This window comes from Streptopelia decaocto (genome assembly GCF_964273445.1).
Source record: "Streptopelia decaocto genome assembly, chromosome: 6".
Lineage (NCBI taxonomy): Eukaryota > Metazoa > Chordata > Aves > Columbiformes > Columbidae > Streptopelia > Streptopelia decaocto.
In genome coordinates, this window is record NC_138660.1 from 61,406,968 (window position 1) to 61,433,815 (window position 26,848).

General features: G+C 40.3%; 1 protein-coding gene across 5 annotated transcripts; it reads left to right on the forward strand.

The window, feature by feature from the left end:
* Positions 1-1,112: 1,112 nt before the first annotated feature.
* On the forward strand, positions 1,113-26,545 carry CCNT2 (cyclin T2; the record flags this gene model as incomplete). Of its 5 annotated transcripts, XM_082055191.1 has the most annotated exons (10): positions 1,113-1,387; positions 2,112-2,193; positions 9,966-10,094; positions 11,124-11,184; positions 12,298-12,360; positions 18,640-18,685; positions 20,000-20,163; positions 22,022-22,092; positions 22,320-23,472; positions 23,571-26,545. In XM_082055191.1, 10 exons carry the CDS (start codon positions 1,113-1,115, stop codon positions 23,633-23,635), a joined length of 2,109 nt encoding a protein of 702 aa, XP_081911317.1. In that variant the 3' UTR covers positions 23,636-26,545. The 5 variants fall into 5 exon arrangements, with proteins under 5 accessions (XP_081911317.1, XP_081911316.1, XP_081911318.1 ...); XM_082055190.1 differs by having other exon boundaries at positions 22,320-26,545; XM_082055192.1 differs by lacking the exons at positions 1,113-1,387; positions 2,112-2,193 and adding an exon at positions 1,577-1,947 and having other exon boundaries at positions 22,320-26,545.
* Positions 26,546-26,848: the final 303 nt, after the last annotated feature.

Here is a 26,848-nt window from a genome sequence, read left to right on the forward strand (position 1 = left end):
CTGAAGTTGTAGAAGAACCAGCTGTTACATAATTTCAGGTGAACAAGACTACTGTAGAGTACTAGTGGCATACGCTAAACACAAGAACGCTTGGAGCTGTCATTTTGACCAATGATGATCAGAACTTAAGTACCTTTTCATACCCTTTGAACCCTGAATCCAGTTATGATGCACATGTACAAGTAATGGTCGGTGCTATATTATTAATTAATGGTGAAGTAGGCAGTAGGTGAAACATTTAGCAAGTGATCTTAAATATTCACTGAAAGCCTAAAAGTTAATGGTTGTCACACAACCAGTAGCGTTCGTGCTGGGAGATGGAGATTCACTCTGTTTTAAAAGGAAGGGGGTGCTAACAGAGCTAGACCACACAGCATAGCCCGCGCCTTCAGGAGGGGCAGCTCTTATCTGTCAAAGCTCTGTAAACTAAAGTTATCTTTTCCCACCGTCACCTGCGTATGACAGCCGCTTTCTCCTTTGTACTGCTGTGTTACACGTGAGGCAATGAACGGGATCACTTGACATAAACGAGATCAGGGTGTTAAACCTTGCGAAAGGACACGCAAATATTCAATGGCTCTACACCAAATCGCTCAGTCATTCCTCCTAAACTACCAGGCCGCACCAGGCCACACACGCAGACACACGCAGACACACGCAGACACACGCAGACACACGCAGACACACGCAGACACACGCAGACACACGCAGAGACGTCCCCCCCGCCCCGTACCCCCTGCGTTCCGAACTCCGGCGCTCCCGGCGGCTTCGCCCCGTCCCGGCCCCGCCGCTCTGAGCGGGCTCCGCGAGCACCACCTCACGCACCCGCGCGCCGCAACGATCACCGCGCCCTCCGCGCGCGGCGGAAGGGCTCAGCCACGCGCGCGTCACCGCCGCGCCGCAGCCAATCAGCGACGACGACCAACCAATGAACACGCAGCTGTTACTCCTCGCGTCATGTGCCGCGGGAGCTTTGGCGGCCCTGCGGACCACGTGACCATCCCCTCCACGCCGCCGTGCGCGGCCGCTCTTGCCGCGCTGCCGCCGGACTCTATGGTTCAGAACGCATAGGAAGCCGCGCGCCGGGCCGGCAGTTCTCGCGAGAGCCGCGCATGGAGGGCGGGGGGGAGGGGCCGGGCGCGGCCCTGCCGCCGGCGGGCGGGGCCGCGGCGGGAGGGGCAGGAGGAGGAGGTGTCATGGCGGCGGCGGGCGCGGGCTCCTCGGCGCGGGGCGGCGGCGGCTCCTCCACCGCGTCACGCTGGTTCTTCAGCCGGGAGCAGCTGGAGAACACGCCCTCCCGGCGCTGCGGCGTGGAGGCCGACAAGGAGCTCTCGTACCGGCAGCAGGCGGCCAACCTCATTCAAGATATGGGCCAGCGCCTCAACGTGTATCCGAGCGGGGGGCGGCGGGCCGGGTGAGGGGGGTGAGGGGCCGCGGCGCGGTACCGGCCGCGACGGGGCGGCGGGAGCGCTTCCCCGCCGTGTGGGGAGCCTCCCGGGACCCTTCCCGCCGCCTCGGCAGCCCCGGCCGGCGCTCGGGGGGCTGGAGCCGCAGCCCTGAGGCACAGAATGGGGGGAGGAGCCTGGCGGGCCCCCGCGCCGCCGCCTTTGTGGTGTGAGGGACGCGCGGGCTCGGCGGGCGCGGAGCCGCCGCGGGGCGCAGCCCGGGCCCTGCGGCCGGAGCCATCCCGGCTCGGGCTCCTTGAGCCGGGCCTCACCTCATTAGCCGTTCTTGGATTGTTTTTTTTTAAGAGATCAGAGCAAAACTTAAACCTCAAGTCCCCTACTGAAATAGTTGAACAAAACAAGAGCACTTAGGACGGGATTTCCGTTCACGTCCCCTATCGAGGAGTTTTCATTCAAGGGGTGTAGTGTGGCCGGTCGGGTGTGGGGAATCTCCACATTGTCTGTGAAGCAGATGGGAAAGATCCGTGTTAATGCTGGTTAAGTATGTGTTTATATCAGTTAAGTTCTGACGTGTCACGTCCTTAATTAATTTTCAGCTCTGAAGACAGTGTGTTGAAAGCCATGAGTGATGTAGAAAGCATGTTGCTTTCTGTTCTTGTAAACAATTTTCTTTATATGTTGTGTTTCCTTAATTTAATCTTCCAGATCTCAGCTTACGATAAATACTGCAATTGTTTACATGCACAGGTTTTATATGCATCATTCCTTCACAAAATTTAATCGAAATGTAAGTATGGTTTTATATGTGGTAATAATATGCCCACGATTTTGGCAGTCTGACTGACAAGTGTTATATTCCTTGGCTGGATTGTAAAGTTCTTTGCATTTGTCGGAATTCTAGCTTCTTATCGGTTGTTTAGATGCAATAATGATATTTCTTTTCAACTTCGAATTATTTTAATTAGTGGCAATTAGAGTTTGTCTTCTGCCATCGAAATAAAGAAATAGGCACCATCAGCAAACACATTTCAAATGTGTGAAGATGTTTCAAACCTGGCTGGTGCTGATGTGCTGCCGTTTGAAAGGCTGATGTGTAGGAACACACATTTTTCTTAATTAAGTCAGTGGCAGCGCCAGCATCGTATGTTTGACAATTGTAATATGGTTATGTGTGTATCCATATGGATTATGTATCTGTTCTTAAAAACCAGTGTACATTCATTTAACTAGTCTAGTCTTAAGCAGCTTCCTAAGTTACATTAGACAAGAAAAATCTTTTGTGAGAAAATGCTGACTCTCTTGTTTCAACTAATGAACTGAGTGTGCTGAATCTGATTACAGAATGTGCTGTGAAGAACTGAATTATTCTGTAAAATACTCTCTGTAACTGAGTGATTTTTCTAACAAGTATGGAACTGGAGATCCCAACCTGAAAACTTCAAGCCTTTTTTTTATGTCTGTTATTGTTTGCAGTAGTTAGAAAACCGGTAATATTTTGGGTGTTTTTGTGTTTAAAAAATACTTTGCATCAATATTTTATACCAACCTTGCAAGAGCAGCTAATAATGGTGGTGGTGTATCACTAGTTGGTGAGGATAAATTTTTTCTGATCTTTGCTTTTCGTTATAAAATACACAGATTGAGATGGTGACAGATGTTATGGTCTAGACAAGAGTAGACCTTGGTCTACCAAGGGGTAGAATCTTGTAGACCTTGCCCTGTCTGAAATTTGGGCAGGTACACAGTGGATTACAGTGTTAGCCAGTGCCTTTTTCTGGCATGAATTTGTTTGTCATTGTTGGCTGAGCAAATGGATGTCTTAATTGGTGTTTATTTTGCAAGAAATACATGTTAGTTTGTAGGTGTATTCAGAAGCGTATTTAATTATTTTTGCGCAAAATCTGAGGTAGATTCAAACTTGCAGCAAACTTGTTACCATGTCTTTATGTAATAAAAGCTTAAGTGTTTATGTACAACCTGAGTTAAGTGTGCATAAGCTCGAAACACTTTAACAGGAAGAAATACATAGTGTGGGGTCTGTTCATGTAGTGATCGAGAGCTTTGTGTTGAGTGGATATACTGTAAGTCAAATGTACTTCCCAAAAACAGTTTTCTAGTTTTAGAGCATGAATATCACATGTGAAAATCGAGTTTCTGCAACCTTTGTGGTGGAATATGCCCTTTGAAAGCGTTTGTGTGATATATCGGGTGAAGGCAGTGAAACTGTTGTTCTGTCTGTCTCCCTATGTGCACCTGGAGCTGCTGAGGGGTCCAGAGTTCCCTGTGGCTCTGGGTGGTTTGTGGGGTTGATAAACCAGGCAGAGCTGCTTGGAACGGAGAGGTCACTCTGTGCAGAGCTGCTGTAGCCAGGCCTTGTGTTATGTACATCACTTGCTAGATTACTGTTTGTACCGTCATCTGGTAATCTAAGGATAGATTTAGGTAGCAAGAAGATTTAGCTGCTGTGTTCAGGTTTTCACCGGGCACTGGAAAATGCTGGTCACTTGGAACTGGAAGCGAAAGAGTAATTGGATGTATAGCGCCCTTGTTACAAAAACTGCATCTTAGGTTATATTTATAAATCTTAACATTCACAAGCAGGCTATGTAAGGGCTGAATGCCATGGAAACTGCAACTGCTATGGGGGAATGAGTGCATTGTTGAATTAATTCTCAGGTAATAGTATTGAAGTAAAAGTTAAAGGCAAGTGCACTGCAAGTTAACAGTCAGTAATATTGATTGGTGCTGAATTGCCTTCTGTAGTTCCTAATGAGTGTAAGGCCAGCCAGCAGCTTTATGTGTGTACTGATGGGCAAACACATTTTCTTGTGTATTTTCCTGTTGGATAAAGGGGGTGGTCTCAAAGTGAATGAGTCACTTATAAATACTCCCAAACCATCTGGCAGGTTCTCTGTAGAGAAATCAAAAAGCCAATGACTGTAATAAATACTTAATATCAAATATCCAGAGTCCTTGGCAAGCTAAAAAATTGAACAATATTCATCAACTGCAAGAAGAAATTAACCCTTAGAAATGAAATAGTAAGGTACTGGCAGTCTTGAAGCTAAAATCAAACTAAAGTTATTTATAGTATGTGGTAGTGATATTTATCTGTGGCAAGAAGGAATCTGAAGGCTGGGGCTAGAAAATTAAATGGCCATTAGTTAGAATGCCTTGTGATCTCCAGCTGAAAAAAATGTAGCCTTTGTTTTCTTGCTAAGTAGATTAATGCTTTTAGTCAAGTAATAAAAACTTGCATATTTATTGTTATATATAATTGCTGGGTTATACAAATATACATTTATGTCTTCCATACAAGTCACATGCACTGAATTGTTAATAAACAGGTCTTCTAGTGGAAGCTCATTTACTGAATGGCTATTGTCTTAACTCTGGGTTTTTGTTTGTTTCATTTTTTTCTTCAATATAAATTATCGCTAAACAATTTTACAGACTTTCAAGATTTTGAGAATCAGCTGTGAATAGAGAACAGAATTCACAAAAGTGTCTTCAATGTGTAGAGCCTGGGCTGCCACAGGGGTGGCACACACTGGTTAGTGTAGTCCTAGTTCATTTTGAATGTGTTACACTTACTGCTTTAATGACCCGGTATCCCTATTTTTGCCAAGTTACTGAGGGTTAGCAAGTCACTTTTGAATTGCTGTGGATTGGCTACAAAGTACATACATTTAGTTGCAACAAATAATCTGTTTAGGTTTTGATGTTACTACCAAAGCAGATAAAGACATTGCAAGGTTGCTGCCTCCCAGTAATAGGGTGGAAACTTGCTTTACCAATTCTGCTAAGCAGAATTGTATGCCCTGGCTTCTAATTTTCCCTAGCCATGCAAATGGTGTTTTAGGAACTACTATGAATCTCCTCACCAATAGCACAAATTATTATTTCCACGTTACTCTTGGCCAGGGCATAGTAACTTTGGTTTGCTGAGTATAAAGTTAATCAATGCTGATACCGGGGTAGGACAGGAGCTTGCTGGCTTTTTAAAGGAAATACTTGCCTGACTTTAATACTTTAAAATATCTTGAAAATTAAAATTCTTCTGGAAATACTGTTTCTGTAGTACTTGGTGTGTTTGATATTGTTATACACAAATACCTCTTTTAGAGGCGTATTCTTCAGTGCACTGTGATTTGAAGAACAGAGAAGGGGGAAAAATCCTTGGTATGCTGGCAATGAGAGGTAAGGCATCCAAATGGTAGCTATATTTGAAAATATAATCCTTAGAAATGCCATGTGGAATACTAAACAGCCAGTTGAAAATATACTTCATGATGTCAAGGAGTTTTTGTGTGACATGCAGTGGAACTTAGTAAAGTGCCTGAAGAAGGCTGTGGAAGGAATTATTTCTCTGAAGTGCAAGGTAGGTGACTTGTGTGGAGGGTTTTTTGTTTGTTTGTTTCCCATCCATCTGTATTCTCTTCCTGTCTCTTGTGCCCTGTCCAAATTGCAGTATTAAACAGTTGGCTCTGCAGTTGTGCAATGTTCTTAAAACTTTCATAATATGCACCAGCAAGGCTGTTTTGGACACTTCAGTTCTGGTTTTAATATTGCAATTTAGCATATTTTCTAGTTTTATGCAATGTGAGCTCCTGGTTATAATAAAATAAAATATTAAAAAAAAAAAAAACAAAAAAAAAACAAAAAAACCCAAAAAAACCCAACCCAACTTGCAGCTCTCTGTGTTTGCACTTGAAAAACCTCTATCATAGACCAAGAACAAGTAATGTCTTAAACTGATTTGTATCAAGTCTAAAAACATATTAACATTGTCATGAAAAGGGGGAGGGAGTTCTCAGAGAAACTACATGTATGTTGGAGATGGATTCTGAAATTATCCCAAATGCCTTCATTGTAGCAACGCTGTTTTTGCAATATGTCTTGTAAGTGAATAAGGACTTGTACGACATTTACCAATAAAACTTTCTATATAATGCTCTTCGACTGTCATAGTAAGGTTCTTATTGTTTGGGGTTTTTTCTGTTTAAGTGGGGGCTTGGTTTCTGAGATTCTCAGCTGGTTCAAAAATGGGATTTAATGTCATAAATCATGTGTGTTCTTCTGAAGATATTTCTCAAAGTCTTGAAGAATATTTTGGGTGCATGGTAGATAACTTTATTTTGTTTGTTTTATGCCAAATGAAGGTGTCTATACGTAGGAAGCTTACAGCTTTGTGAAGTCTGTGTCTTTAATTTCGCTATTTGTTCTACTTTGCTTTTTCTGCCATTTTTCAGAATTGGAAATGAATGAAAGCATTTCAGTAACTTTGCCAGTTCTACGCTTAGCAGGGTGTGTCGTCTTCACTGAAGACTGTATGCATGCCAAGTCTGAAGTTTTTATTAGAATGTCTGTTTTCAGGCATAATAAGGGAAATAAAAATACTGACCTACTTGAAACTGGTAATGTGGACCAAGACAAAGACCTAAAATTCTTTGGGCCAGAAGCCAACGCTTCTTTTTTAAGGAAATAGATAACTGGCATGTACATAGATTTCTGATGGACCAGAGTTACATGCCAGTTTATCAGTTTGACTGATAAATGCAGATTTGGAGGTTGATTTAAGGTCTTTGAGAACAGGAATTGTGTGGAGACTTCTTGGCCAGAACTGATCGGTTTCAGTAAATTAGAAAATATCCTGAAGTCAGCCTGACCAAGGCGGTGCTTTTTTGGAATGAAGTAAGCCTTCAATGCAGTCAAACATAGAATATAATAGTGAGAGAGAATTTTCTGATGATTTACATATGTGGCTATTGGTGACTTGGTTCAAAGGATGTTTCTGTGAAAGGTAAATATTTTCAGTCATGGTAATTGTTGGAAGTTGATTTTTTAGAAACGTAAATTGTGCAAATTCCATTTGTTTGTAACTATACCCACAAACTGTGTAGGAAGAGACCTTTTGTCAGGACATATTTGAATTAAGCTTGTGCACAAAGCTAGAAGAACTGTAGGGCCTGAATGCAGGTACTTGGGGATGAGTGTGTGGTGCTTACTGGGAATGGTGAGGCTGGAGAGGGGGAGAAAACAGGGAGCAGAAGTTGATTGCTCGCAGTGCATTTGCTTTTGTTCTTCAGCCCAATGGTAAGGCACTGCTACAGGATGCTGACTGGATATCTGTTTGGTTTGTTTTAATTAAAAACAAAACAAACAAAAAAAACCCAGGGAAATTGTATCATTCTGGGAAGATGGAAAGGATCTTCTCCTGACTTTCTGTTGAAGCCTCTTCCCATCTCCCATTCTGTTTCTGATTCCATATACTTCATGATGCAACTTTCCTTCCTCACTGACTTGACTGTGTTGAGTCTTAGTTTTTGGTCCATTATGGTCTACCTCATTGTTTCCTTTTTCCTAAGTGGGGGGGGGGGGCGGGGAATGAAGCAGTTCTAGTCTCTCTGGCATCCTCATTAATATCTTCTTGTTTCTGTCAAATGTCTTGCTGTCAAACTTGTTTCTTCATAACTCTGTTGATTCTTCAACGTTCCAAATTTCCTTCCTTTGTTCGTGTTTCTCTGGCTTCCTGTCCCTGTCTGCTAATCTGTCTTTCCCCAGAAGCTCAGGATTATCTCTGAAAACGTAATCCTTTCTCTTAGGCTGGCCTTGGTGCAGAAGGTGCTAGGCTCACACACCTTCCTCAGTTAAGCCTGCCCTGAATCCCTGAAGCGCACTGGAGAGAGGTTACCACAGTGCTTTTGTGGATGAAACAACCGTAGACAAGAGTGGTTTGCCTGGGTTCATGCATTCTTGGCCTGGAGCACAGTTTGTCTGCTCTGTAAAATACCTTTGTATGGCATGCCCGTGTTGGGTTATACTTGTCTGTGCTACTCTACATCTTCTGGCACTTCAAAGCTGTTGAGTCTATAGCTTTCTGAACTCCAGAAAGCCTTTCCTTCACATTTAGAATTTTAAAGTTTATCTCCCAGCTTAAGTGAGACATATTTCAAGTAGTATGTCCCTAGCAAAGGGAGTTTCTTCCAGAATTTCAAATCAGTACTTCAAGAAATGTGGGTAGGAACTTCCCAAAGATCCTCAGAAGTCTTAAATGACTGTGTTATTATGGCCTTGTCAAGCAACATCTGACTTCAGGTTTTTATTTCATTCATTTGTAGGACTTAAGTTACAAGCTTCTTAAGAAGAAAGTAGTTCTTTTGTCTCAGTTGTGGAAGAATTTGCTCCTTGTGACTTGTTTTGGATAGTTTCAGTTTTTTTAGAATACTAGATTTCTTCATGGCACGTTTCTATGCATTAGAGGGTATCACTTTCCCAGGGTGTCAGTTTTCCTCAAGTCTGCCAACTTAGAAGTTTTTAAGGAGGCAAAAAGGACTCCCTCAGTACATTTGAAGGCTCCTGAAATGTAATGAGTAATTACTTAAATGTTTGATTCTAATTGGTTTGTTGCAGTTTTTTGTATATTGTGAATTTCTGTACCAAATGTTTCATTTTGGCATAACAAAGGGCTGCTTGCTGACCAAAACAAAAGGGGAAATCTTGCTTAAGCGGGAGGGGTGTATGGCTGCTATTCAGTTCATTCAGTCTAACTGGGCATTGAGTGAGAAAAGCAGTACCTGCACTGCTTGCACTGTGCATTGATCAAATACTCAACAAGCAGCTGTTTCAGTTTCTGAAGAAATGCTTTGTACTTCATTTTGACCCACTTAATCTGCTCATGTCTATGTGAAGATTTCTACTGTTACATCAATTCCTGTTTAACATGGGCAATTTTTGCATACAAAAAGGACGCAGATTCTTCCAAGCCATTTGTGGTTAGCCATGTTCTGTATATAGACCCATCAGTCATTCTAGCGGACAACAAGGCACCAGAGCTCCACTTCATAGTGAACTCCTAGGAGATACTGAACTGCGAAAGGGTGCTTCGCTGCCAGCTTATGACACCTAGAGTTCTATAAAAATTTTCATCTTTGAATGTAATTTTTAGTCTATACTAACATTTTATGTAACTGGTGTTTTGTGATTCCTTGTGCTTTGTTCTTCAAATACTGCTCGGTATATAGTAAAGTTTCTAAGGGTAAGCTTTAACTTATACAATGGATGTTGATATAACAAACTGTTTTTATTAAAGTTCTCCGCAAAGTTTCTTGCTTTTTAGGAGAATCGAACGCTAGCTGAACTTGTGATCAGCTGTTTTGACTTTTGCTGAAGTAATGGTGTAATGGCTCACTACTGTGCAAGAAATTGGATGAACTTTCTCACATATTTAACTTGAAACAGCCTGTTCTGGTGTGACTAAATCTTCTGGATGAAATCTTCTCTTTTTATGTTGAGCTAGAATCAGTTTGACCTCAGACATTTTACTCACAAATGTAACTTAGTGTTTATGCTACTCCTTCCCTGCGCTGCTGTGCAGATTACATCAGTTATAAAATAAAACATGACTAGCTATTTTTGTTGCTTTGCATTATTTCAGACTTATTTGGAAAAAAAAATCCAACTTCTTAAACCCTTTCTAATTACCAGTTTAGACTCTCCATAAAAGTTCAAGTCCTACTTGTGAAAAGTTAAATATATATATATGTTTTTCTTCTTCAGATAATATCTCCTACAGCATTGTTTTTGGCTGCAAAAGTGGAAGAACAGCCACGGAAACTTGAACATGTTATTAAAGTAGCACATGCCTGTCTTCATCCTCAAGAGCCACAACTGGATACAAAGAGTGATGTAGGTGGAAGTCATGGTTTTAAAGATAATCAGATAATCTGTTATGTTGTCTTGACTGGATTATTGCTGTCTGCAAAATGGAAAACAAAACCCTTGTTTTTACACCATTTAAGTCTTTCGTATTACTTAAGATAACTTATTAAAGACTCAAATGTTTGTGTTACGAAACTTGAAGAGATTGCTCCATCCTGAACTTGCATTATTTTTAAGATGTTAAACAGGAGGTTTCATGCACAGTTCTGTAAGCCACACAGTTTGCACAGGGAGGAGTCCAGGACACGGTGTTTGTCTTTCCCAGCCAGAGGCTCACTGTGCGCTGTCATCTGCATTCCATTTTAAAGGATGTGGTATGGTTCTCAGCTGTTGCCTCTGCTATACATTAGTCTTCCTTTCATTTGCCAAATTTGTCCAGCTTCCACCTACTTTATAGTCCACTCATCCTAAGGTGAGTCTTCCCAGCACCAAACATGCAAGGAAGCTCCAGACTTGTTCTGCTTGAAGATCAGGCTGGACCTGAGCTGATATATAGAACTATTTGAGCATCTTTGCTTTGCTCCCTGTTCTTGGAATGACATATGAAGGTAATATAGATATATGTATGTGTTTGAGTCCACAAGCTTAAGCTAGCTTAACACAGGCCAGCTGAGTATCTCCAGCTGTATTTTAAAGTACTTGCGAAAGGCATAGCCTGCCTAGAGGTATTTGAGTTGATTTGCACTGGCAAACCTTCATAATTGTTATGGCATTCCCTTCCCTTCTCCCAAAAATGCTTTGTTGCAACAGCTTATGTGAGATCCAGACTAAGCAAATCTTACTGTGAAAGATGGTTAGGCTGATATAACTGAATTTAAGTAACACTTATATTGGTAGAGTAAAGTATTGCCACAGCGAATTCTTCTGAGTTGTCAGTGCTAACTGGTTTAAGCAGTGATCTTGTGTTGCTAGTACCAGTATTCAACAGGAAGTGTATGATTAAAATTTTGAGACAATAGGTAGCTGCAGCCTGACCTGTTTGCTTATTTGTTTCAGGCATATCTTCAGCAAGCCCAAGAGCTGGTTATACTTGAAACAATAATGCTTCAAACTTTAGGTACGTCTTTCTAATTATCTACTTGCAACCAGTCTTACTGTGAATAAGTAATGGGACCTAAGTAACTGGATTTTTGATACGTTGTTAGTACACTAGAATTTTACTATTTTTGTTCTGACCTGTGAGTTTCATATTGGCAGTTGCTGTTGTGTTCACTTTGGAGAGGAAAAAAATCCGTATCTATACTTCTGAAATAGATGCTTCTGACAGTTTGATGGGGTAGAAATGTGTACCCTTCCAAATAGGTTTTACTCCAAAGTAGTAACTACATTGATATTTCTTCACATATGGTACTAGGTTAGCTGTGGATGTGTTCTGAAGCAGTTGGGAAGAGCTTTATACCAGGTGCTCTTCCTCATTTTGCCTTTCAACAGAACAACATTATGTAATTGAGCGTGGTTACTACCTCTGAACATCACAAGTCATAGTGTAACCATCTAATGGATTCAGGTGAAGCCAAAATTTGAAATTGAATGTTCTGGTAAGAAATTCTTCTGGTGTTAAAGTACCATAAATAGAGGCAATTACAGCTAGCAGGCCAGAGATTGCTGCTGACTTACTCAGATATTCTTAAATACCACTTTGAGTATATTGTGTTTGGTTTTTTTTTTTAAAAAAAAACTAATAGTAGTGACCTAATTCTTAAAATAGCATCATAGACAAAGAAAGTTTTCTTAAATCACTGACCTACAAATTGACTTAATTTGTAATTTCATAGATGTAACATGTTTAAGTCCTGGAAGTCAATTAATAAAGTGCGCATGCACACACATGCATTTCAGGGTGTCTGTAATGTAGCTTTTACTGACTTGTGCTATAAACTGTTCAGATATGTTCAACTTGAAAAATACAGTAGCTTCACAAGCATATATTTTTTTTAGTACTTAAGGTTACTGAAGGGAATGTTTTACTAATTGATCTTGAAACTGCTACGCCATCTACCATTCAAATGTATGTAAAAGTGTGGAAAAAAATGCAGCTAAATTGTGTCACTTGATCTCCAGCGCAAAGGTTTAACAAGCATTTTAGGTCTGTGGGGAAAGGGAGGGAGTTTGGTTTTTTTATTTAACAGATGGAAATGTAAAGTTCTAAAACATTTTCTTAACTCTGCAGGTTTTGAGATTACCATTGAACATCCACACACAGATGTTGTGAAATGTACGCAATTAGTGAGAGGTCAGTGACTTTTAACGGCTCCTGTAAGTCCCTTTTTACCTTTCTAGTAAAATTTGAAGGTGATGTTATTTGTCTAATATGATCTTCACCAACTGTCTTATCCAAAGACTTTGTTTAAGGCTAATTACTAAAAGCTTGATCTTAGCTTGTAGAGTCTGATAAAGAGTCCATTTCTCTGTCTTTCATAATTTTTTTGCTTGCTTATTAGCTTTGATTTTAATAATGTCTGTTCCATGTTTTCTTAAATGACAGAAGCAGTGAGTAGTTGAAAACTGCATAGCCAGCTGCTAATATTTAGTGTCACTGGGTTGATTGTTGTCACTCTGAAGCAGTTTTACCGAATGAAGTTTAGTCTGCAAATCATTTGCTGGCTGATGCGAGCTTTCTGCCTAGCAAAACTTTTTAGGTAATGAACTGAGGGATAAAGAGAGTGCACGGGAGGTTTGATATCACGTGCAAATACTTCCAAGATGTGACTAATTCTTTTTCTGGAGTAGGGCATAATTACTTGTTTTGGATGGTACCACAAAACCCCAAACCTCTGTTAAGCAATCATATCCTCTAACTTGCATGCAGCTCATTCATGGGACTCGGGCTAGAAACCTGGTTTGTTCTTTAATATTTTTTTGTTGAATTTTGGCACACCTTCTTTAATTTTTACATTGATTTCCTTTGGAGCATTAAAACAAAAAGGAATAAAATAATCCCATAAGATGCAGGATGAAAAAAATTAGGGATCAGTTGTAAAAGCACCTAAAATAAGCTTTTTCACTTTGTGTTCCTTAATTAGAAAGTGTTTGTAAATGTTTAGACCATAGTGGTTAGTCTTTAGTCTTCAGTTGTTGCACTGAAAAATGCAAGTGCTTCAAAATTTTGTTTTTCTCTATAAAATGTAGGATGGTTAGGTGCAACTTAATCATGTTACCTAGATCTGGTTTGTAGTAACTCTAGAATTAATGTAGTTCTTTGAAGAAACAGTGTATCTCCTTTCTCATTTTGAAGATTACTGGTGTAGTGTGTTCAGAGTTTGTTTCTGAGTAGGACTGGTGCTCTGTGTAACTTACCTGTGTACAAAGTAGCTTTATTACTATTCTTGCTATAAGATAATGATTCTTTGCTTTTTGTCCCGATTGATTGTGACTCAGTGCATAAATCCAATAGCACCTGTAGTCTCAACAGTCTGCATCAGCAGCTCTGGAGGGTTTTACTTTGGATTTTCTATGCTGTGGGTCATTAGAAATGTGAGCACATATTTTGGTGTTTGTGTGAGCTCCCGCACTTCTGCTCGGTATTTGGGGCTGCGGGGAGGGGTGGCAGGTGATATTGTAGCTGTATCAGGAGGTACGTGCTACTTTTTAAACCTGACATTTTAAAGCTAGTATTTAATGTCATCACAGTTTAACAAAATACTTAGAATCCAAAATTATAACAGATCTTGAAATGTGAAGATTCCAGTGAGGACTGGAAATCCATGTACCGTATGCATGCAAAGAGAATGTCATAGATCTGATGCTTGAAAATCTACTCACTGGAGTAGGTGTGCTCCTTAGTACGTGTGTATGCAAATGGAATTCTTGTCAGCATATGTCCCTCCGAGGGGTGGTGTAGGCTGTGAACACAAGACTTGAGTACCTCATATTAAAACAAATCAAACCAAAACAAAAACAACCAAAACAATTAATCCACAAATTAAAAACATTGAGCATGAAATCTGTAGTCATGCATGCAAGTCAACCAAGTAGAGAATAAGTGTTGTGGAACTTTAGTCTAATGTACTGGGTGAATAAAGAGTTGAACTTTTGAGCACAATTATACATCTTCAAAGGTGTGGTGGTATGATTTTAGTTCTCTATCTCTTAACACTTATTGGACAGTGCATTGTTTGAATGTGAATAGGTACAATATTTAGATATCAAGTCCTTAAGCTGTCAAGATATATCTGAGGCTGCTGTCAGTGTTAAGCCTTTAGTGCCACAGAGATTGACTGAGAAGTTACAGAAATGCAAGGTTGCTTCACCCACTTCTGGTAACACGTCTTCTTGGACAAAAAGCAGTATGTCAGAAGACAAACAGACACCTTTTTGTTAAAGGTGATTAAGTTATCCCATACTATTATGATTTAAACCTTCAAAGGTATGCTTGGGGTAAGAAAGAAGAGAGGACTACAATGTGGCTGACTGTTGAAGTATCAAAAGAAAGGCAACAAAGTTGGCTGAGGTCTGCAAATGAACTTCAGGCTTTGGCTTAACATGTGTGCACTGAACTGCCATACGGTGAGAAGACGCCCTGGTCCCTCAAACTTTTGCTGGCAAAACTTAAGTGGCTAAGAGGATGGCTGATTCTCAGTATCACTTTTTGTTGTCTTACATTCAGGGTAATGTGCTTTATGCTGTCACTAGTTCCTGTATTAATCTGTAAGCTACCACCTTTAAAAGCAAAATGAAAAAAAAAATCTGTTGATGATGCTCAAAAGATTCAGCAAAGTCCTTTGTCAGAAGACTGTTGAGTAGTAACATACCAGAATCAATTGCTGGAAGATGAACTTGTGGGAGCTGGTGCAAATAAATGTAATTGCTTCAACATACAGCTAAAGAAAAAGTTGAATTCTTCACCTCTAAGATTGAAAGCCTTTCTGGAGGTAGTATTAGACAACACGGGTCATTGTAGGTAAGGGGTGACTGGATAGATACATAATGATTCATGATGTTCAGTCATAAGGTATCTAATTATTCCTTCTGGTTTTCAGAGATTCATGGTTCCATGAAATTGTTCCATCTTTACAGTTTGATCAGTGTAGTAGACAAGGAGAATGGTGTGGGCTCAGTCTTCTTTTCTGCACCGTTCTTCCTCAGTGTCAAGAGACTGAGAAGAGGAGACAAGATCATCAGTCCTTAGGATCCCACAGGTCCTCTCAGCAATCTGGAGGCAGTGGATCTGTGAAGGCCTGTCAGCAAGCTGCAGTGCCCATTCCAAGGATGCTCCAGTACTGAAGAGAGAAGAAAAAAGAAAAGCGAAACAGAAAACACAAAAACTGCTCTGGTGTCAAACTGCCTTACTGGCTTGAGTGCTAGTTGAACGATCTGCAATGAGACTTGCCCTAAGGCTGAGAGCATGACATGGTGTGGTCCTCTTAGCCTGATTTTTGCACCAGAGCTTGTTCCCAGCCTGTTTCTGGTGGGACTTGAAGGGGAGGAATCTATATCCTCATCTCCATCTTGGGAAGTCTTCATTTTTTTCTGTGTTGGTACACAACCTTCTTTTGGCACTGAAGATTGGATCCCAAGGATTTCTAGGATTGTTCTCACTACTCTGCAGGTTATCAGGTATCTTGAACACCCATGATCCTTACTAGGCTTTTGTGGAAGTTGCACTGTCAAAGTCTTCAGACATTCCATACTGTCTGTGTACACAGCTGCCATTGGTTAAATTGGGCTGATAAAGACCAAGGTGACAGAAGAGGAGATGAATCTGAATATATCTGCTTTTTCAGAGGGTATTCTGATGAGCAAAATCTAAATTTTAGTATACTTAATGTTGTGGAAATATCTTGAACACCAGCTGCAGCTGGTGTGTTTAACAGGCAGCCTTCAAATTCTGAACTGTCACCTCAGGCTTTTACAGGCCTGTTCCCAAGGTTTAAATACTTTCAAGACAGTAAAGCCACCAGGACTGCTCAGACCTGAATGCCTCCACCATGCCCTCCTCCAGCCCTTTCCAAATCCAGCAGGCATCCACCAGCACACCTCCATTCAAAGCCTGGGGCATTTTTCCTTTTGCCCAGAAGGAATTCAGTAAGCTTGCTTTCTTCCAATACTGAGAGGCTTCTCTGCAGTCCCCTCTTTCTGGGGAACGCTTACATGTGTTCTCAGGGTCCTTGGCATGGCCAGCTACCGCCCTCCTAAGGGTGACTTGCTAATCACATTTTCATGATTATCTCAAGATCCAAGATAACCTGGTGTTGAAGAAGAGATTCAGATACCTTGGAATTGCACCAGGTGAACTGTGTGGCGGTGCCCTGTAAAAAAAAAAAAAAAAAAGCATTTTGGTTTCCACTTAGGACATTCTTGGAGACAGCAGCCTTTTGGAAGGTGTATTGGACAGCAACTCCTGTTTCAAAATCTAATTACTACTTTAGTAATCCCGTCTCATGCTTGCTTCTGCAGCAGTGAGGTGGGGTGGTTGTTTTAAATCACATCTGAATGATAAAATATAAAACGGATTATTAATGTCTGGCATTGTAGTCATCACTCCTGCAACCTGTGAGTTGGAACAGAGAAGCTCTGCTGGCTTGTTTTAGCCTCTGCTTCAAGATTATTTTAATGTGGAGATGCCCTTTCCACTACTATAAAGGAAATAATACGCTAAATTATAGGAACCAAAATTCCTTAGCTTTAGTTTGAGTGGTGGATTCTACTAAACCAAAGCTGTCCTCAATGTAAGAGCTTGGGACAGTTGTTTTCAGTTGTGCCTTGTGTTACTGTAGGCTTTAGTTGTGAGCTGAAGTTTCTTGTTGGTTTTGGTGATCATGATTATTTAGCTGTAAATAAGTTGAAACAGTATTATGCTTCTTGTAGTGTAGGTAAGGTATTTAGCACATTAATTTTTGATTGAGGCTAAAATGTGTGTTTCAAGATGTGATTCTTTTCTTCCAGGTATGTGTGTTGATTTACTCAACTTTCAAGCTGATGTTAAATAGAAGTTTTCTGGCATCTGCTTTTCTTCCTTGTTCAAAAGTGACTTTTCAGTAGAGATGATTTTTGGTCCAGTCCATTAATTCAAACATGTAACTTTACAGAATATAGATGACATTGAAGATCCTTTAAACATTACTTTGATGAAAAACGAAGAGCAAGACATAAATTTCAGTCTTATTCAACCATTCTGTATTTTTGTTTGTTTTGTTACGGTATTCTAATTTCACTTCAATTTTTTGGTAATACTGCCTTACTTTTTTTGGATGGGAGGGAGAAGAAAAGGTTGAAGTCCATGGTTGTCTGGCATGCAATTACCACAGTAGTTTGCAAACTAAATATTATAGTATAACAGTGCCACGTTGTCAGTTGACCTTTTGATTATTATGAATTGGTAGAATTTGTGTGTGTAGGAACGGATCCTGTTACCTTGCTACTTCCACATTCTTCTCAGGTTATGGCACTGCCCGGCTGCATAGCTTAAAGACAAATCTGATTTAAACTCCTTGTCAATCATTAGAAGTTAAGTCACATTTTTAATATGCTTTTTAAAAATTAAATTTTAAAAATTTTAAAAATTTTAAAAATTAAATTTTAAAAGCCATTGCAGTCTTTCTCAAACTTTATGGAAAGATGATTATTATTAAAAGTTTAACAGTATTCCCTTTGACATAAAATTCAACAATACACTTTCTGCAGGTAGCACTGATTTCAAGTGATAGTGTCAAAGTAAGAATTCAATGAAGGCTGCATTCAATCTTCAGTTAAAACCACTGTGCCCAGCTATTCCGTTATATGCGCGTTACAGTAAGTTCCCTTACTCGAGTGAGGAGCGTTGGGGTTTCGCTGGCAGGGGTCACTGCTAGATGGCTGTAGCAGCCTCAGTCCTTAGCTTGTCATTTCTGGCACGTTGCAGTCTTGTGTGGGTTTTTTCCTGACTGTAACTAAAATGAAGTTGTTTATTTCCTCTGGAAGCTTTACCATAGGCTTAACAAACGTGGACCAAACTGTTACGAGTATGATGCTCTTGATTAAAGGGAGCAGAAAACTTGGTTTTTTGGTTTTTTTACCATCTAGCTTGGGAGCTTGCTGTGTTGTAGCGCTTTGGGACAGAGATGTGGCTGGTTTTGGGGAGGTGTGGGGGGACGGGAGGGTGTTTTCCAGCTGGCCTGCCGTGCCCCTCACCAAGAGCAGAGCTTGCACTGTGCGACGAATTGGCTTTTACTGCCTCGGTGCAGTCCAAGGCTGTGCTAGGGATTGTCTGTATGTGAGGAAGGAGAAGCAGGTACTTACCTAAATTCCTAGCGGAGAGCGTTTTTGCGGGGCGGATAAGCAAAGGCCAGCTTGGCCTGTGGGGTGAGCCGCGGGAGGGCGGTGAATGGAATGACTGGTCCACCTCCAGTCACTGAATGTAACGGGCCCTCTGTTTCTTGGAGAAGATAATTTTAAAGGCTCGTTAGCTAAATTTGCATCTGTTCTGTGGAAACACCAAGTGGTGCTTTTGGAAGGTAAAATTGCTTTAATTTTGTTCTGAACCTGACAAGTTAGAACAGATTACTTAATCTCTCCATTTTTCTTTTTCTTACAGCAAGCAAGGATTTGGCACAGACATCCTATTTCATGGCTACCAACAGGTTGTTATCCTGAACCTCTTTGTTGCACTGTTGTAGCACACTATAGCTTCCTTTACTGCAGGGCCCCCGACATGTGTCTTACCCTTGTTGCACCAGGTGACTGGGCCATCTCCAGTGGTGGTACCTTCCTGGGTGCAGTGCGGTGTATTGGACAAGGGCCTGATGGCACAAAGGGGTTAAATGCACGATGAGAAGTGTAGTGGTGCTTTCTGATGGCATTTTGCTCGATTGTGAGTGCATAAGTCTAAAATTGGTAGCCTGAATAGCAGCTAAAGATTACAAAGAGCTAAACTTAACCTAGAAATTCGAGCATCTTGGTAAGTACAAAACTATTTTTAGTTTACACTTGTAGTTAATGGCAGTTTTCTCTTAACTTTAATTATATTGATCCAATCTTAACTTATAAAATTGTAGTGGGCCTAAGATCTTTTCAACTAGCTGATTTTTCTTTTCAGATAGACTAATAGTGCTCCAATGTTCTTTCTTTTGCAAACAGCTCTTTAATCTTAATGTATAGTTTTAAAACTTAAGTACTTACATAAATTCCAGGTTCTAGTATTCCAAATGGGGATTGTGTATACGTAGCCTGTTGTAGAAAGATGGAATTTGAGAGCAGACTTCAGTCTTGGTTTCTCAATGACTTCAATTTACTTCTTGCCAAAAAACTGAGCTTTATTTAGAGGATTATGTTACGTGTAGATAGTTTTAAAGGCAATTATCTGCTGCTTATTAGAACTCTTCCAGATAAATATTTCTTGGTGGTTCCTTGATGGGTTCTGTATTTGAAACAGCTGTTAAGAAAAGCTGTGATAAAGCAGTGAAACTGAACCATTATTTTTGTGCTACTGCCAGCTGGAAGCTGAAGGCAAGTTCACAAATATCACAAATCCAGGCCACAAGTAATTTACTTGGCCTCTGTGGAACTATTGGGGCCCTTCTTCTAATAGTCTCATTCAGAGGCTGCATCATCAGCTGTATGTTTTTACTGTAGAATTTTAGTTGACCATATTGTACTTCTTTCTTTTTAGTACTTAAGTACAGTAGAATAACTGGTAAATTTATTTACTGTTCATCACACTTTTTACAGCAGAAGCAAATTAACATTTTCTACCAGATAAATGCCGTGCCCTTTGTTTTCTCAAGGCATTAAGATATCTTACAAACTTTAATCAGAAATATGTTCCATGAACTAATGTTTAACTGCTGTTGCTTGACAAGTTATCTTATTCTGTATGTTAATGGTTGATTTGTTTGGGTTTTCTGTTTTACATGTTTGATTTCCTTTGGTTCCCCATTACGAAATTTGTGCAACAGCCTTCACCTTACTACATTCTGTCTTCAGTACAAGCCCACAGTGATAGCATGTGTGTGCATTCACTTGGCCTGCAAGTGGTCCAACTGGGAGATTCCAGTATCAACTGATGGAAAACACTGGTGGGAATACGTAGATCCTTCAGTTACTCTAGAATTACTAGATGGTAAGCAATATTGCCTTTCCACATCTTGAAATTCAAGGGTTTATTGATGTAAAAACAGGAGCATAGGATAGTAAGAGCATAGCTTTAAGCCTAAACTAAGTCTCACTGACTTCACCTACTGGATCCTTGGGTGAGATAAAGCTTGTAGGAGAGGGGAGAACTTAGGAAGGCAAACTTAGGTTTGAGACCCTTTTTATTTCATCCTGTGGGCTGGAGTGTCCACTAACCTCTTGCAGGTGCAGGTCAGAATCTTGTTTTTAAGCACTTTTCAGAACCAGGAAAGAGATGGAGATCAACTGGTGCAAATCTGTGCAGTCCTGATCACTTTATGTGCATCATTGCTCCAAGTTTATGGCTTCACTGTCACTAAAATAAATGTCCTTAAGGCTATACATAAAATTCCCATATTTATGAAGGTAGTTCTACATTAACAGTTTGGTATAGCTTATGATACCTTAAACTCCTGTAAAACATATTTTTCTTGTTAAATGGCTCTTTTCCAGAAGAAAGCATATGCCTAGAAGATCATATACCTAGAAGTTCACTGTTTTTTGAAATAATACTTATTACAGTGGAGTCTGTATTTAAGGTCCACATATGCCAGTGCAGGGGAGGCAGTAGCTTCTAGGGCTCTCAGATCCATGTACTGGACTTTGCTGTTAGATGGAGAGTGAAACGCTTGTTTCTGAGTAGTGGTGGAGGCCTCCAGTTTCGTTATGGTGCAGCCCAGCTCCCCGTGGCCCGCTTTTCTCTTCTGCTGAGCTTTTACTTCTTAATGGCAATATTAATTTTTTTTTTGAAAGTGAAAACCTGGGTCGATGTCATATGAAGCACAGACCACCATGAGCTTGAAATCGCAAGTTCAAATGTCTCTGTCTTGGTAGGCTTCTTTAAGTCGTATCTGTAGCTTCAAATACCACCCTGCCTTCCGCCTCCCCTGACAGTTGCTTTAGTGTGTTTGGTAAGCATGCATCATTTGATTTTTAAAATCCCACGAGATGTGTGCTCTGAGCTTACACCACTTCATTTTTCAAGCGTTCATGGAGCTGGTGTGTGTAATGGACTCGGGCAGACCGAAGTGCTGAGGTAGTTTCACGCTTGGGAGCAGCTTGGTTTATAATTTGTCTGTTGGAGTTTTGAAGAAGCCAGTTCTTCCAGACCTGCAAGAGATCTACTTTCGCATTCAAATTCTGACTGTACCTAATTATTTTTAGCTTGTGAAGGTGTTTTTGTTTGCAGCTGTCAAGCATAGAGATCTATGTTTCCTTGTGGACATACCAGTCACAAGGAGCTTGGTTTTTTTCTTTTAGCACAACCAGCTACTTTGCCTTGAACACAAATGAATCAAAACCTGTTGTTTAAAAGAGTGCTTCAAAGGGTCTGGCTTTTATTTTGTTCAGAGCTGTTATTGGTTGTTCCTGAAGTTGGGTGGAATGACTGAAACAGTGACTTAATTTATACTTTAAAGGAAACTTAAATTTGTAGAGGAAATGCCCAAACTGGATGGCAAGTATATTATTTTAGGAGCTGTTGTTTGTACAGATCTCTCTAGAAATTTTTGGTCTAACACATCCAAGTCCTGCAATAGGAAAAATAAAATCTGAAATTCAAACCTATTTTTCAGAATATGTGTAGTGGTTGCAAGTCTGTCATAGTGAAGTACTGTGGCCTTTTTTGTTCAACATTTGTCTAACAGTTTTTAATTAAATATCGATTCAAATTGTGTAGCCTGGAGTAACTACTGCCAAAGCTCTATGCTGTTAGTCTAGAAAGCACATGAAGTTCAACCTGCTCATTACAGAAACAGATGTAAGATATGGCTTTTGGTTTTGTTTTGTTTTCTTTTTTTTCTATCCAGAGCTAACTCATGAGTTTCTACAGATACTGGAGAAAACACCGAGCAGGCTCAAGAGAATTAGAAATTGGCGGGTAAGAAATTTTCCTATAACAGTGTCTAGCAAAAACAGATGAACTTCTAGGAGAGTTATGAACCCAGGGAAAAGCTTAAGTTGTATCTTATTTATTTGTTACTCCTGCAACTGGGTTGGGAGGGGGTGAAACCTTGCGTCAGCTTTTACCCTCACCACGCTAAATTAGAACATACTGTACGAGTATTCTAAGCTGTGTATTTTCTCACATCTTTCCTTTTTGCTTAGGCTAATCAAGCTGCTAGGAAACCTAAAGGTGATGGACAGGTATCCGAGAACTCACTTCTTGGTTCATCTTTGGTCCAGAATTCCATTTTGGTGGATACGGTTACTGGTGTAGCTGCAAACACGAGTTTCCCAAAACCATCAACATCATTTCCTGCACCGGTACCTCTGACCTCAGGAAGTATTTCTGTTCCAGACAGTCATGCACCTGAAAATTTGGCAATACTAGCTACAGGAATGCCAAGTACCTCATACAGTTTGGCATCACACCAGGAATGGCCTCAGCATCAAGAACAAACAAGGACAGAACAAATATACTCTCAGAAACAGGAGACGTTACCTGCCAGTCAGTACAACATGACCTTCCAACCGGGGACGTCCGTACAGTTGCACTCTGGAGTACATCACAGACCTGACAAACTTGCTGAGCATTCTGCTGTCAAACAAGAATATTCTCATAAGTCAGGAAACAAACACCATGGACAAGCTGCTGCTCCCGTAATAATTCCTCAAAAAATGTCTTTGGATAAATACAGAGAGAAACGCAAACTTGAAACCCTTGAACTGGACGTGAGAGAACACTACGTAGCAACCCCAGGCGAACAGCAGCACAAAAAACACACGCAGCCCCAGCCAGGTGGCAGTTCCTCTGTTACATCGCCTATTAAAATGAAAATTCCTATTGCAAACGCAGAGAAGCCTGAAAAACACTTGTCAGACAAGAAAGAAAAGAGTGGCTCGCTCAAACTCCGTATACCAATCCCTCCCACGGAAAAGGGTGCCAGTAAGGAGGAGCTGAAAATGAAAATTAAAGTTTCTTCCTCAGAAAGGCACAGCTCATCGGACGAGGGCAGCGGGAAAAGTAAACATTCAAGTCCCCACCTTAGCAAAGAGCAGAAGGAAAAACACAAAGAACACTCTTTAAATCGCCACCACGGCATCGGTCACAAGCACGCCCACGTGCACGGTGGCGGCGGCGGCGGTGGCGGCAGTAAGCATAGTGCTGATGGAGTGACACCAACTGTTCTGAGGAGTCCTGTTGGCCTGAGTAGCGATGGCAATTCCTCTAGTTCCGGCTCTTCGAGAAAGAAGTTGCACAGCAACGATGCTTCTCACAACCACCACTCCAAAATGAGCAAAAGTTCCAAAAGTTCAGGTAGTTCATCTAGTTCTTCCTCTGTTAAGCAGTATGTATCCTCTCACAACTCTGTTTTTAACCTTCCCTTACCCCCTCCTCCCCCTGTCACATACCAGGTGGGCTACGGACATCTCAGCACCCTCGTGAAACTGGACAAGAAACCAGTGGAGAACGGTCCTGATGCCCATCACCAGTACAGTACAAACAGCCAGCATATGGACTACAAAGATACATTCGACATGCTGGATTCGCTGTTAAGTGCCCAAGGAATGAACATGTAGTCAATTCTTAGGTTGTTTTTCTTTACTTTTTTAATTTAAGAATTGTTAGAATGGAAAACTTTCCTAATACAGTAGCAGCAACGCCAGCTGTTGCTGCGCTGGTTTCAGTATATATAAGTGCTGCTTTATCCTTCACTCTGAAAAGAAGAGGTCTAGTAAACACGTCTTTATCTCCACATACGATAGTGTTATAAGTACTGTAATAGCATGGAAGGTGCAAAAATCTCTATTTCTACAACTGCAGCTAAGAGCAGTAGAATGACTGTCCGCTTTTAGGTGTATAGGATGCCTTGAGCATTGATTATTTATAATTTTGAATACTGCAGCCACAACTTTTTGTTGCGTAGTTTTTGGATGAGTGTATTTGTTTTCCTGTGTATTTATACTGTATGTATGATTTGCATGTTTCAAAGATAAAGGGATTAAAAACAGTATACTGACAACTGTTTACAAGAAAGTGGAGAGAAATGTACATACATTTTTGTATGTTTAGATATACCATAAATACTCAGGATTGGAGCTGCTTGTAAGTATAACAAAATACACATAACTTTATTTTATCTTGCCAGAGTCCATCAGTATCCAAACCAAGATGGCACTTTGTCTTCTTTATCTTTAAACTGTAGGCCTTATTGGAAGCCGCTTAAAGGGGACACTTCACTAGAGAAGGTGTTCGGTACCACGTAGGGTCAGCACTGGGCAGTATTAGCAGGGAGGCAGGGAATTGGGTAGGCCTCTGCTCCCTCCTTATGGCCAGACCTTGCAAATGTCCCTTATTTTCTGAAGGAAAAAAAAGGAATTAAAATAAAAGTTTACATAATCTCTTGATGTGAAGTGCATTTAAATGTTTATTGGCTTGATGCAGTAAAATAGACACAGAGCTGTTAATAATGGTTATGTAGATTAATGTGACTTAACTGCAGTTCGTAACTGTCATTGTGGAAAAAGTCATCTTTAAAAAGAAGTCATAAATTATTTTAATAGTTAACCAGGGGTCACTGTTTCCATTACCATTTCAGAATAATACACACGTTCTGAAATCCAAAAAGTGTACTTGTGTGTGATGCCATATTTCTTTTACAGGTGAATGCGGTCTTCACAGTAAATAAGAATTAAACTATTGATATCCCAACTTTATATTCCGACAATAAAATAGTTATCATTGATTCTGTGTATTGTACTTGTCATCAGTTACCAAATTGGAAGATACTTGTTCTGTTTTTTCAGCTCTGTGGGGGTTAAAAATGATCAGTCTCCCAGTTAAGCCACTGGCCTGTTTTAGCTGCCTGCGGTGTCAGTGCGGTGGCTTGTGTGCTCTTCCCAGGGTGTGTTGCTCTTCAGAAGAAGTGACAGGTGTGAATGTTCGTGTGTTCTCAAAGCCAATACTCCAGATAACCGTGACCTGACTTTCTGGGTTGTCACTCCAAACTCATAAGCTATGAAGTACCTCAACATGAACTCAGTAGGCAGTAGCAACAGTAGGTTTTCAGCGACTTCTTTTAATGTAGAAGTGAATACGATGTGAAGTAACGTTTTGCTAAGCCACCTCATTCCCTTCGTGCCCATGTAATTTTGTATGTCTCGGACGTTACACCTGAAGCTCAGCCCTTCAGTTGCGTTACTCACGTGTGCTTTAAATGACAAAACTGTTCCGTATCTACTCGGTTGGTAGTTGCTGTATTATGTAACTACAGGTATATCAATTACTATGTAATACTCTCTTTCCAGTAATGCACACTTGTACCTACTTGAATAAGTATTATTTGAACTATGGATACTTTTTTTACACTTAAGGAATATTTAAATGGACACATGATCACATTTTTCTGCTAAATCTAAGCTTAAATCTTGGCTCATGTACAAAATCTGAAGTTGTCTTATCCCTACCGACTTGGTTATTTTTCTACATTTGGAATGTAACTTCTTGTTACATACTTCTGCATTGGTGAATATTTTCTATCCTTTTATAGTCTGTTTCCTTTCCATCTCAGCGCTACTCTTGGGTCTGATTTTTAACATATGTAATCTGTGTTATATACTGTCCAAAACTATAGCGTGGGCAGACAGATAAAATAGCAGTAAATGGTCTTAATCTTTCTTTGAAGCACTACACTACTTTCTTTTTGAGTCTGTTTAAATAGCTGTGCCATGAAATGCATCTTATACAGCCACTCTGGATAAGCAATATATTGTACTGTAAATATAGCAATTGCTGTCATAACTTGGATTTAAAGTGTCTGGATGGTAACTAGTGCCTGTCTGATATAAACTGGAAAAGAGCATAGGCCTTCATCCTTAGGTGCTGTTTCAAAAGAAATGTTTCCTATTTTGATTCCGGGGAATTGTGAAATATCATGGATAAAATGTTGCTATTTTACATTGAGATCCAAACAGTGATATTTTTTGGTTTCTCTGTAAAGGATGACCATAAAACTCATCGGTTTTGGTTTTCAATGTGATTGTAAATACATGAAACTGTATGTGTCTTGTGTCTGAATCTAAATTCCACGTGGTGATAATAGGGGCGGAGGGGGAGTTTCCCTGATTGAAACCCACTGAGGGTCAGGGAACGGGGCGAATTGCAGCCTGGCTGAGCTGATCACAATTAACGGGATCAGCCTCGCACGTGAATGACTGAATAAATGCAATAAACATCTAATAGACAACACTATTACTCTGTTCATCGCTTTGATTACAGATTTTTTTTTTCATTGTTATAAATTTGAGCACATGCATTATGTACTTTGTAAAATGATGCTGTAGTGGAGACCTTGCTACAACACTATTAAAAATCTTCCCTTTTTGTGAGATAGGAGGTTTGTAGAATAGTGAGATTCTTTCGTACGTTGAATCTTAATCTGTTCCTAATGGTGGGAGTGTTGAAGTAATGTTATCTCACTGTGACCTGGTACTTTGGTATTTGCATAAAATGGCAGTTCTGTATACTCTTTTGGCTAACTGTAAATATAAATGTTTTATATTAGCATAGTTGAATTTTTGAGGTACAGCCATTTGTGTGAGATTAGGAAAAACAACTTTATTTCTAAGAACTTGTACAAAAAACTATTTTCAATAAAATTCCCTACCTCACCTCTATTGTGCAGAAATTATCC